This window comes from Trichosurus vulpecula, chromosome 5, assembly GCF_011100635.1.
Source record: "Trichosurus vulpecula isolate mTriVul1 chromosome 5, mTriVul1.pri, whole genome shotgun sequence".
Lineage (NCBI taxonomy): Eukaryota > Metazoa > Chordata > Mammalia > Diprotodontia > Phalangeridae > Trichosurus > Trichosurus vulpecula.
The window spans coordinates 308,619,865-308,630,090 of NC_050577.1; the positions used below are offsets into that span (position 1 = coordinate 308,619,865).

The following is a 10,226-nucleotide window of genomic DNA, read 5'->3' on the forward strand; positions in this document are numbered from 1 at the left end:
TTCCTCTCAGTCAGCCTGGGGACCTTGAGCCCAGCCTTCATTTTGACAGAAGAGGAAACTGAGGCGATTTGCCCAGGGCGGCAGAGTCAGGAAGGAGCAGGGCTCGGATCCCGGTGACCATGGAGGGACCTTGGACAAGGGCTTTATCACAGGCTCATAGATGGGGGGGGGGCTTTTGGGCCACCTCGTTTTACAGAGGAGAGAACCATGACCCACAGAGGTGATGTGGCTCACCCAGGCTCACACAGCAATGAGTATCTGAAGAAAGATTCAAACCCAGGCCTTCCTGATGCCAAGTGCAGCATTCTTTCCACAGCCTCTGCCTGCCTCTGAGCCTCAGTTTCCTCATCTGAAAATGAAATGGTTGGACTAGATGATCTTATGAGGCCCCTTCCAGCTCTAAATCTATGAGCCTGTAAGCCGTAGAGGCAGGATTTGAACCCAGATCTTTTGACCGAGAAAACAGGATTTCCTGCTGTATAAGTTAAAAACCTCTTCTCGAATCTTGGCTCATACTGGGGAGGAAATGCTTCCAGGGTTAGGGGTCAGGAGCCCAAGCCATCAGGGCTTCCTGAGTGCCTATTTGGACTTGGAGGAATGGCAATGTCTCTGTGAAGAGGGAGTGCCAGGGCCTGCAGTTGGCATCAGGACCCTGGAGAGCATGCTTGAAGGAGGAGGAAGTTGGAAGCCAGAGGGGACCCTTCCTGAGGTCACCCCGGCTAGCCTGGGGCAGAGCAGGCTGTGTGACTGTGAGTGAGTCACTGACCTTGACCTCTCTGGGCTCCGGCTTTCCCGCCTCTGATGGGGGAAATTCGACCGCCACTTCCTGGACTGTGTGATCCTCCAGTGCAGGAGAAACGGGGGTGCTCCGGTGGCAGCTGCGTTCTACCTGGGAGCAGGGACAGTGGGGCCAGCCTGGGCATCACCAGCTGGGGGACCCTTCCCTGCCTCCACCTCTGCAGAATGGGGCAATGGTCCCTGCAGAGCGGATGGGGTGATGAGTGCCAGGCAGCGGCTCTCCCGGAGGTGACTTTGGTCTTTCCCCTCCCTCCAGAACCTCATCCGAACAGGCAGTGCCCTGCTGGACCCCACCCACAGGGACTCCTGGGAGCAGATCCAGCGGACAGAGGGGGGCACGGCACACCTGCTCAGGTACTTCGAGGATTATTTCTACAATTTGGTGAAGAACATGAGAAGGACCTACATGAAGCCCTTTGTTATCATCACAGACAACATAAGTAAGACACTAACGCTGAGTCTGTGGGCTGAGGGATGCACATGGGGTCCTGGGGTTTTCTCCCTAAATTCTCCCCAAGCTGGCCCAGGTCCAGCAGGACCAGGAAGACTTGGGGAGTCGTCCTACTGACTTGGGCCACGGGTGTATGGGCCTCTCTTCTCCACCTCCCTGCCCCCAAACATCTGTCTTAGATGAGCCAGGATAGCCCTTGGCTGTCAGCAGAGCCCCCAGACATGCCATCAAAGCTGCTCTGCCCTGGGGGGACCTCTGATCACACAGAGGGGTCCAGCTGAAACAGGGCTCAACCTTGGATTAACCAATGAACCTGGTTTTTTTTATTTTTAACATTATAATGACTATATTGTCCCTGCCAATCTTGTGCCTTTAAAACATGATTCTGGGGTCCTGGGGCTCCACCATGCTGCCCAAATGGTCCATGATACGAATGGGGTACTCCCCTCCCCCAGGCCAAGGGCCTTTGCTCCTGCCTCAGACCAGGGAGCCAAGCCCATCGCCTTCTCCCCTCTGAGTGGGGGGCCCCAGAGGCAGTCCAGAGCAAATTCTCTAAGCAGTGCCTGGACAGGATGCCTAGGCTGGGCTACTCTGCTCCTCATGAGGCAGCCGAGCTCCATTCTCTGGCGAGGACATCAAGGGTGTGTTGGCCCCTTGTTCTGCCAGGGCCCCCATTGCCTGACGAAGGCCATTCTGTTACAGTCCTGGCCGCTGACATCTTTGCCAAGTCGAACTTCACTGGCGCCAGGGTGCCGCGGTTCAGTGAGATTTATGAGGACCACCCCAAGGACCTGGAGTCTTCTGTCCTCTTCCCCGCCCACCTCTTCCAGCCCTCGGACAGGAGAGGTAGGTCCAAGGCGATTCACTTACTCTTTACCTCTTGTATGTCAGACACTGTGCTGGGCAGGGAGCACAAAGACAAAACTTCAGCACAGTGCAAGCCCCCCTCGGGGGACCTACCTTCTATGAGGAGAGACGAGAAAAAAAGAGCATTAAGCAGGTCCAAGCCCAAGCACTAGAAGGCTGAGGTTCAGACCCCCCAGATACTCAGAGTTTGTACAACCCCGAGGAAGCTGCTTTCCTCATCTGTACAACGTTGGGATTGGCCCTGGTGGCCTCTGAGATCCTTGTCAGCTCATGACCTGGGGTCCTGGGAACTCTGATTCTTCCTAGCTCTGGGAAGTCTTTTTGCAAGGTGGCCTGTGATCCTTCCCCACCCGGGCAGGGCCCTCAGAGCCCTAGACCTCTTCAGTGCCCACCCTACCCCACCCCATGGGCCTCTGAGAGGGTCTGGGAAAATGGGAAGAGGGAGAAAACCCTCTGGATGGGAGGGAGGAGGGATCTGGGAAGCCAGACATGGATGGGGGGCACTCTCCAGTTCTGGGGGGACCCTGTGGGGATAGACAGCCACACCCGAAGGCAAGTTTATCTGCAGACTGGTCATCCCGCCTGGCTGGCCCAGCCCTTCTGACGCTCTGGCCTTAACCTTGTAGATGTACCCACAGTGAAGCCCTCCAAGCACAGAGTGACCCCCAGAGCCGACCCCGCTGAACCCGTCACCGATGACCCTCTGTTGAAGAAGAGGAAGCGGCCATCGGATGAGTGGAGTCAGCATGCTGTGGCCTTGGTCCTCATCTACCGCTCCCTTGGGCAGCTGCTGCCGGAACAGTATGACCCCGATCGGAGGAGCCTGCGGTGAGCTTCTGGGGCTCTGTCACCCCCGATCCTGGGCCAAGCCGGAGGGGAGCCTGCCCACATTCACAGAGGGCTCTCCCAATGCCTGCCTGGGGCAGAGACCCAAGCTTTCCCCTCATGGCAGCCAGGCAGCAGTACTGAGAGCCTCATGATCTGTCCCTGCTCCACCCTGCCCCCCTGCCCCCATCCCCCGTCCCTTGGCCCAGGGGCCCAGACAGATGCTGTGGAGTCCAGGGCTCACAACCAACAGGTCAGGGCTGGAAGGACAGTGTGGCCCAGTAAAAGGAGCAGTAGGACTAAGGCAGAAGCCCTGGGTTCTAATCCCACCTTTGGTGGTCCCTCTCTGTGTGACTCTCTAAACACAAGGGGTGGACCAGATGGTCTTCAGATTTATGACCGTATGGACTTCCTGTGGACCCAGCCTGCCGGAGCTGAAAACAGAAGCCCTGGCCTTCCTCTCCATGCAGGGGGGACCTGCTCTCTTTCCTCACAGTGTCTGTGACTGTGCTCTCCCGGCTTTCCTTCCAGACTGCCTCATCGGCCCATCATTAACACCCCGATTGTAAGCGCTCTGCTGTACAGCGAGGGAGTCCTGCCCCCCGGCCAGTCGGGACGCCCCATTCTCGTGGAATACACTCTGCTGGAGACAGAAGAAAGAACCAAGCCGGTCTGCGTGTTCTGGAACCACTCCCTTGGGTCAGTTCAGGGCTCAGGGAGCGAGGCTTCTGACCGCTTAGTGCTAGGGCTGTCCAAAGCAGAAGCAGTACCACTGGGGGGAAGGGGTAGGGCTGTGCTGCTCTGGGGCCCAGGTGTTAGCATCACCACCGCCTGCTCTGGAGGGGCAGGTCAAGAGCCTCCACAGTGGAAAGGGGCAGCCGGGCGGGCAGAGCAACTGTGGGAGGTAAGCCCCACAATGGGTTATGGCAGGGGACCCACTGACTGCCTAATCACAAGCCCTTGGGCCTGGGGGCAAGGCCTGAGTTCAGAGCTGGCCTCAGCTGCCTACTGGCGGGGTGACCCTGGGCAAGTCACTGAACCTGTTTGCCTCAGTTTCCTCATCTGTAAAATGAGAATAACGGTAGTGCCTCCCTCCCAGGGTTGTTGTGACAATCAAATGAGATCCGATTTGTAAATCACTTGGCCTAGCACCTGGCACATAGTAGGTGCTTAATAAGTGTTAGCTATTACTATCATTATTATTTTGAAAGCTCTCGGCCTAGTACCTGGCCCATAGTAGGTGCTTAATAAATGTTAACTATTACTATCATTATTATGAAAGCTCTTAGCCCAGTGCCTGGCACATAGTAGGTGCTTAATAAATGTTAACTATTACTAGCATTATTATTATGAAAACTCTTAGCCCAGTGCCTGGCACATAGTAGGTGCTTAATAAATGTTAATTATTACTATCATTATTATGAAAGCTCTCGGCCCAGTGCCTGGCACATAGTAGGTGCTTAATAAATGTTAACTATTACTATCATTATGAAAACTCTTAGCCCAGTGCCTGGCACATAGTAGGTGCTTAATAAATGTTAACACTATCATTATTATTATGAAAGCTCTTAGCCCAGTGCCTGGCCCATAGTAGGTGCTCAGTAAGTGTTAGCTATTACTATCATTATTATGAAAGCTCTTAGCCCAGTGCCTGGCACATAGTAGGTGCTTAATAAATGTTAACTATTACTATCATTATTATGAAAGCTCTCAGCCCAGTGCCTGGCACATAGTAGGTGCTTAATAAATGTTAACTATTGCTATCATTATTATTATGAAAACTCTTAGCCCAGTGCCTGGCACATGGTAGGCTCTTAATAAATGTGTTGACTGCCTGACAGTGACTGAAAGAAAGCCAGGCCCTGAGGACCTGAAGGGCTAAGGAAGGCCCAGGACAGCTGAGGAGAGCCTCTTCCCTCCCGGGCAGAGGTGGGCTTCAGGCACCCGATGCTGCTTGCTCCACGGGGGCAGACAGGTGTCTGTCCCTGTTAGGAGGGCGGTTCTGTCTGGAGGTGGGCGTGAGGTTATTTCCTGACATGTCTGTGATGTCAAAACAAAAGTGGCCATAAAACAGCCTAATGGGTTTTCCAGGCGGAACCAAAGGGCTTTCCCTCTGGCAGCATCTCATTGTCTTCCCAGAGAAGCTGCAGTTAGTCATGACTTTTAATCACCGGCTGCAGGGCTTTTATAAAACACCTTTTATCCAGGCATCTTCAGAAGGGGGAGACAGACCCCTATTAACTTTTACATCCATTTTATAGATGAGTAAACTGAGTTGGGGGGGCGACTATTTTCCCAGAGTTGAAGAGAACGTGGGCTCTTTCTCCGGCTTTGGACGGGTCTCTTCGTTGCTTTGAGGTCTGACTTTCCATCTACAAAATGGAAGGAAGGACTCGGACTTGTGTCTGAGCAGGGCCCATAAAACGCTTGGGCATCCTTGGATGAAAGGGACCCCAGTAACAAAAGGTGTGCCCAACCAGAAGGTTTTTATTGTCCTTTCTTAAGCAATCCTGACTGAAGAAAGGATCTTTTTAGCAGGGGCCCCTCAGTCCTCCTCCTAAAGAATGAGGCGGTGGGCTGTGGGTAAGGCCTTGGCTCCATGTAGATTACTGTCCATTGAGAACCAAGACCCAGGCCCAGGTTAAAACTGTGGCTCTGCAGGAGAGGGAGAGCAGCAGCCTGCTGGACAGTGCAGGCCTCTGGCGAGGTTGCCTGCCTTCCCAGAGTTCCTAGTTCTCAAACCCGAGGACGGGGTGGACAGAAATGACCAGGCAGCCTTGGTGGGAGGCTACCCCTGTTACCAGACCCAGTTGTGGAGGCTCCCGTGTCTGCCACCAGAGGAGCTCTGGGACCCTGCGCTAACGCTCTGGTCTATGAAAGGAGGGCATCTCTGAGAAGCAGAGTCGTGAATGAATGAATGAATGAATGAATGAATGAATGGAGGAAGCCATTCTGGGGTGCTTACTGTGTGCCAGTAATCAGTGTGCTGAGTGCTGGGAATAGAGGAAAACTGGGACAGTCCTGCTCTCAAGGATCTAACTGGGGGCCACAAAACCTCAGAGAGTGTTAGCCTCAGGGCAGGGGGAGGGAGCCACCTGGGCTGGTCCCAGCTCCCTGGGAGCCTCCCAGCTGCAGCCCTGCTCTTCCAAGGCCCGGGAACACGGCAGGGGAAGCGCTCTGGGGCGGGAAGGCCGGGGGGCTCACGGAGGGCCTTCTCTGCCACAGGAGCCAGGGCGCAGGAGGCTGGTCGGCCAAGGGCTGTGAGCTGGTCTCCAGAAACAGCAGCCACATCACCTGCCAGTGCATCCACGCGAGCAGCCTGGCTGTGCTGATGGATGTCTCCAAGCGTGAGGTGAGAGGACAGCCCCTCATCTCCCAACCAGGGCTCCTCGTTGGGTAGAATTTTTTCCTTTTAAAAATATTCCTTAAAAGGGTCTCTAAGCTTCACCATCTCAGCAGAGAGGGGTCCTTGGCACAGACAAGGCTAGAAAACCCTGGCTTAGAACAGGGAATGTCAGGGCTAGGAGGGGCCTGAGAACAGGGGATGGCAGAGCTGGGAGGGACCTGAGAACAGGGAATGTCAGGGCTAGGAGGGGCCTGAGAACAGGGGATGGCACAGCTGGGAGGGACCTGAGAACAGGGAATGTCAGGGCTGGGAGGGGCCTGAGAACAGGGGATGTCATGGCTGGGAGGGGCCTCAGAACAAGAGCTGTCAGGGCTAGGAAGGGCCTTAGAACAGGGGATGGCAGAGCTGGGAACATCACTATTAAGAACATTGAATTCCTCCCTGAGCTTACCTCTTTGTACATACACAAAGGCCACATTTTATTTCCCATCAGCCTTTGCCACACTGGGCCATTTGCAGGGTGGGGCAGGGGCATCAGACTTGCCCTTCCAGGATAGTGGGTCCATCAGGGCCTGGGGCCCAGAGCTGAGATTCTCCGGAGCAGCCTCCAGACAGGGCTTAACTGGGAGATGATCCTATTGTGGCTTTTTGAGAACCACTGGGTTCCGGCTGGAGGCCCCAGAACAAGGGCTGGTTAATGTTTCACCCCAGCATCTTCAGTTCCGCTGGGAATGGGCAGGGCCCTCTTTCTAGCCGCAGGGAGTGGACTGGAAGCCGGAGACGAGAGTGTGGCCTCAACTGGCTAGCGGTCACTACCGGCCCTGGAATCTGTCCAAACCATCTCATCTCACCCCCCCCTTTCCATCCCAATCTCATCTCACCTAGCTGTGAAATGGGCATTCTGTAGTAAAGAGAGGGCAGGGAGACCTGGGCTCAAATGCTGTTTCTGACATCTACTGACTGCGTGACCACAGGCACGTCACTTCTGCGGTCTCAGCCTCACCTGCTTGGGCTTTGGAATGGGGACAGTAACCTCTGTAGTCCCTACATCCCTGGGTGGTTGTGAGGCCAGATGCGACAGGGATTGGGAAGGGCCCCTCCGAGCTCTGCCAGTGCTCCTCAAGCGCTAGGCTCCTTCCTGCCTACCATGTGCCCCCCCCCAGCTGCCGGCTCCCCGGGCTCTGCCAGCGCTTCTCAGTGCACCAGGCTCCTGCCTGCTATGTGACCCCCCTCAGCCTCGGGCTCCCCAGGCTCTGCCAGTGCTCCTCGGGGCACCAGGCTCCTGCCTGCCATGTTCCTCCCTGCAGCTGCGGGCTCCCCGGGCTCTGCCAGCGCTTCTCAGTGCACCAGGCTCCTGCCTGCCTACCATGTGCCCCCCCCAGCTGCCAGCTCTCCGGGCTCTGCCAGTGCTTCTCAGTGCACCAGGCTCCTGCCTGCTATGTGCCCCCCTCAGCCTCGGGCTCCCCGGGCTCTGCCAGTGCTCCTTGGGGCATCAGGCTCCTGCCTTCCCTCAGACGCAGGCTCCCTAGGCTCCTTTGCTTTTCCTCCTGTGACTTTCCACCCTCCCGGCCCTGCAGCACGGCGAGGTCCTCCCCCTCAGGATCGTCACCTACACCAGCATCTCCATCTCCCTGGCCGCCTTGCTCCTGGCCTTCATCCTGCTGCTTCTGCTCCGAACGCTCCGCGCCAACCTCCACAGCATCCACCGGAATCTGATCGCGGCCCTCTTCTCCTCCCAACTCGTCTTTGTGATTGGGATTGACCAGACAGAAAACCCGGTAAGCACACCCCCCAGGTCCTCCAGGCTGGAGCCGTGTTGGGAGGGGCTGGCAGCACCAAGCACTGGGCCACCTCTTCAACCCACATAGCCAGGACCCAGGCCTAGCTGCTCGACCCATCCATTCAGTCCACTAGAACAAGCACATATTGAGCACCTGCTGTATGCTCCACCATGGGCAAGAGCATCTGCCCAACTGGATCCCATAATCTAAGCTGGGCGGGGCTTCTGGGTCACTTGGTCCAGCCCCTGCTTGCCCAGGGCTGCGTCCCAGACAGCACAATCTCAGGCTCACTTATTAATTTTTTTTTGGAGGGGGGAAGGCAGGGCAGTTGGGGTTAAGTGACTTGCCCAAGGTCACACAGCTAGTAAGTGTGTCAATTGTCTGAGGTTGGATTGAACTCAGGTCCTCCTGACTCCAATGCTCTCCTCACTGCGCCACCCAGCTGCTCCTCAGGCTCACTTACTGAGCTCCTCTGTACACTGTGTACTGTGCCAAGCCCCGCCTCCAGGGTACTTCCATTCAGTTTGGCAAACTCTTGATAAGCAGCCTACATGTGCCTGGCACCCCACAAACCTGCCCTCAAGGGGCCTTCATTCTTTTGGGGCAACACCCTGTTGGTAAAATGCATGCGGATGAATGGGGGGCAGTAACCAGGATCAGGGAAGGCTTCGTCTGGGACTCGCCTACTGCACTGAGCCTTGGATGGAGCCAGGGGTTCCAGAGAAGGAAGGGGAACAACAGGCATTTATTAGGCACTTACTGTATCCCCAGCTGAGAACTGTGTGTGCAAACCAAGGCAGAAATACCCTCCTTGCCCTCATTGAGATCCCCTTGGGTGGGGAGACCCCGGGTAAATCCCCAGGAGTACCCAAGACCCAGAGTAGATGGGGCACAATCTGTGGGGGAGGTGCCAGCAGCTGCCGAGTCCTAAAGAAAGCTAGGAGGCAAAGGTGAAGAGGCAGACCGTTCCAGGCATGGGGGCAAAGGCCAGGAGGCCGGAGATGAGGTCTTGTGTACAAGGAAGGCAGTGGGCCTTGAGTGTGTGGAGGGAGGGTAGTGTTAAAAACTGGGCCAGCTTGTGAAGAGCCTGGAAGGCCCATGGGACAACCTTCGATGAGGTCCTCAAGGCCAACCACAGGAGCTCATTATGTAGAAGGTCAGACTTAGAGACCAGAGGCAGGGAGGCCCATAGGGAGACTGCCCCTATGGGAGGTGAACCGGGCCTGGGGGTGGAGGGCAGGGGCAGGAAATGTCTGGAAGGTAGACATAACAGAAACCCAGGGCAACAAATTAGGTTGGGGGTGAGTGCGAGTGAAGAGGTGACAGCCCCAGGCTGTGAGCCTGGCTGACGGTGGTGAATGGAGGGTGGTGATCTCTGTGGTAACAGGGGGCTTCAGAAGAGGTTTGGGGGACAACATAATGAATCATGGCACATTGAATTTGAGATGCCTTGAATTTTGAAGATTTCCAAAAGAGACTAGAACTCCAGAGGGAGTCAGGGTTGGATCTGTGGGTCTGGGAACCATCTGCTTAGTCTGATAGTTGAATCCAAGGGATGTGGTGAGATAGAAGAGAGGGAGAGGAGAAAGGCCCAGGACAGAGGCTTGGCTGGGGGTGTGTGACTGTGTGAAGAGTGAGCCACAGGACAGAAGGGAGGAGAGCCCTGCGGTCCTTGGCCTTTGTCAACCAGCTCCTGCGAGGCTGGCGAGGGATGAGGGTCTGTATCGGTCAGTGAAGAGCTTTTAAGCACCTACTGTATGCTGGGTGCATCACACCCAGGAAGCTTGGCCGTCCCTGGGTTTCCTCGAGGACCATGGCAGGGGCCGTGGTGCCCCAGTGACCCATTCCCTGACCCACAATGACGCAGCTGGTCAGGAGGCTTCAGGCAGAGGCTGAATGACGCCGTAGAGGGGCCAGGGGCCGCGATGACTTCCATCTCCCTTCCTGCTCCCGATGGCCACGGGCCCATGCCACTGCTCCATCCACAGCCCCTGGCTGGCTGCCGAACTCCCCACCCCCCACCGCTTATCATTCTGGCCCTAGCCAGGCTTGAGCCAGAGGAGTTCTCTGAGGTCCCAGGGAGCTGGGCACCTGGGCAGCCCTTTTCTCTGTGGTTCACTTTGCTGCCTTCTGCTCCCAGCTTTTTCTCTTTGGAGCC

At 56.1% G+C, this 10,226-nt stretch overlaps 2 protein-coding genes across 2 annotated transcripts in view; both read left to right on the plus strand.

Annotated features, from left to right (window-relative positions):
* Positions 1-9,964, plus strand: part of CELSR1 (cadherin EGF LAG seven-pass G-type receptor 1) — a 139,369-nt gene extending 129,405 nt beyond the window's left edge. The window contains exons 19-25 of the mRNA XM_036760838.1: positions 1,055-1,238; positions 1,952-2,095; positions 2,743-2,944; positions 3,473-3,640; positions 6,167-6,293; positions 7,865-8,065; positions 9,848-9,964. Coding sequence (XP_036616733.1) covers positions 1,055-1,238; positions 1,952-2,095; positions 2,743-2,944; positions 3,473-3,640; positions 6,167-6,293; positions 7,865-8,065; positions 9,848-9,964 — 1,143 coding nt within the window. The remainder of the gene's footprint in view (positions 1-1,054; positions 1,239-1,951; positions 2,096-2,742; positions 2,945-3,472; positions 3,641-6,166; positions 6,294-7,864; positions 8,066-9,847) is intronic.
* Positions 9,965-9,993: 29 nt separating this feature from the next.
* Positions 9,994-10,226, plus strand: part of PKDREJ (polycystin family receptor for egg jelly) — a 6,455-nt gene continuing 6,222 nt past the window's right edge. Inside the window, 1 exon segment of the mRNA XM_036760839.1 lies at positions 9,994-10,140. Coding sequence (XP_036616734.1) covers positions 9,994-10,140 — 147 coding nt within the window.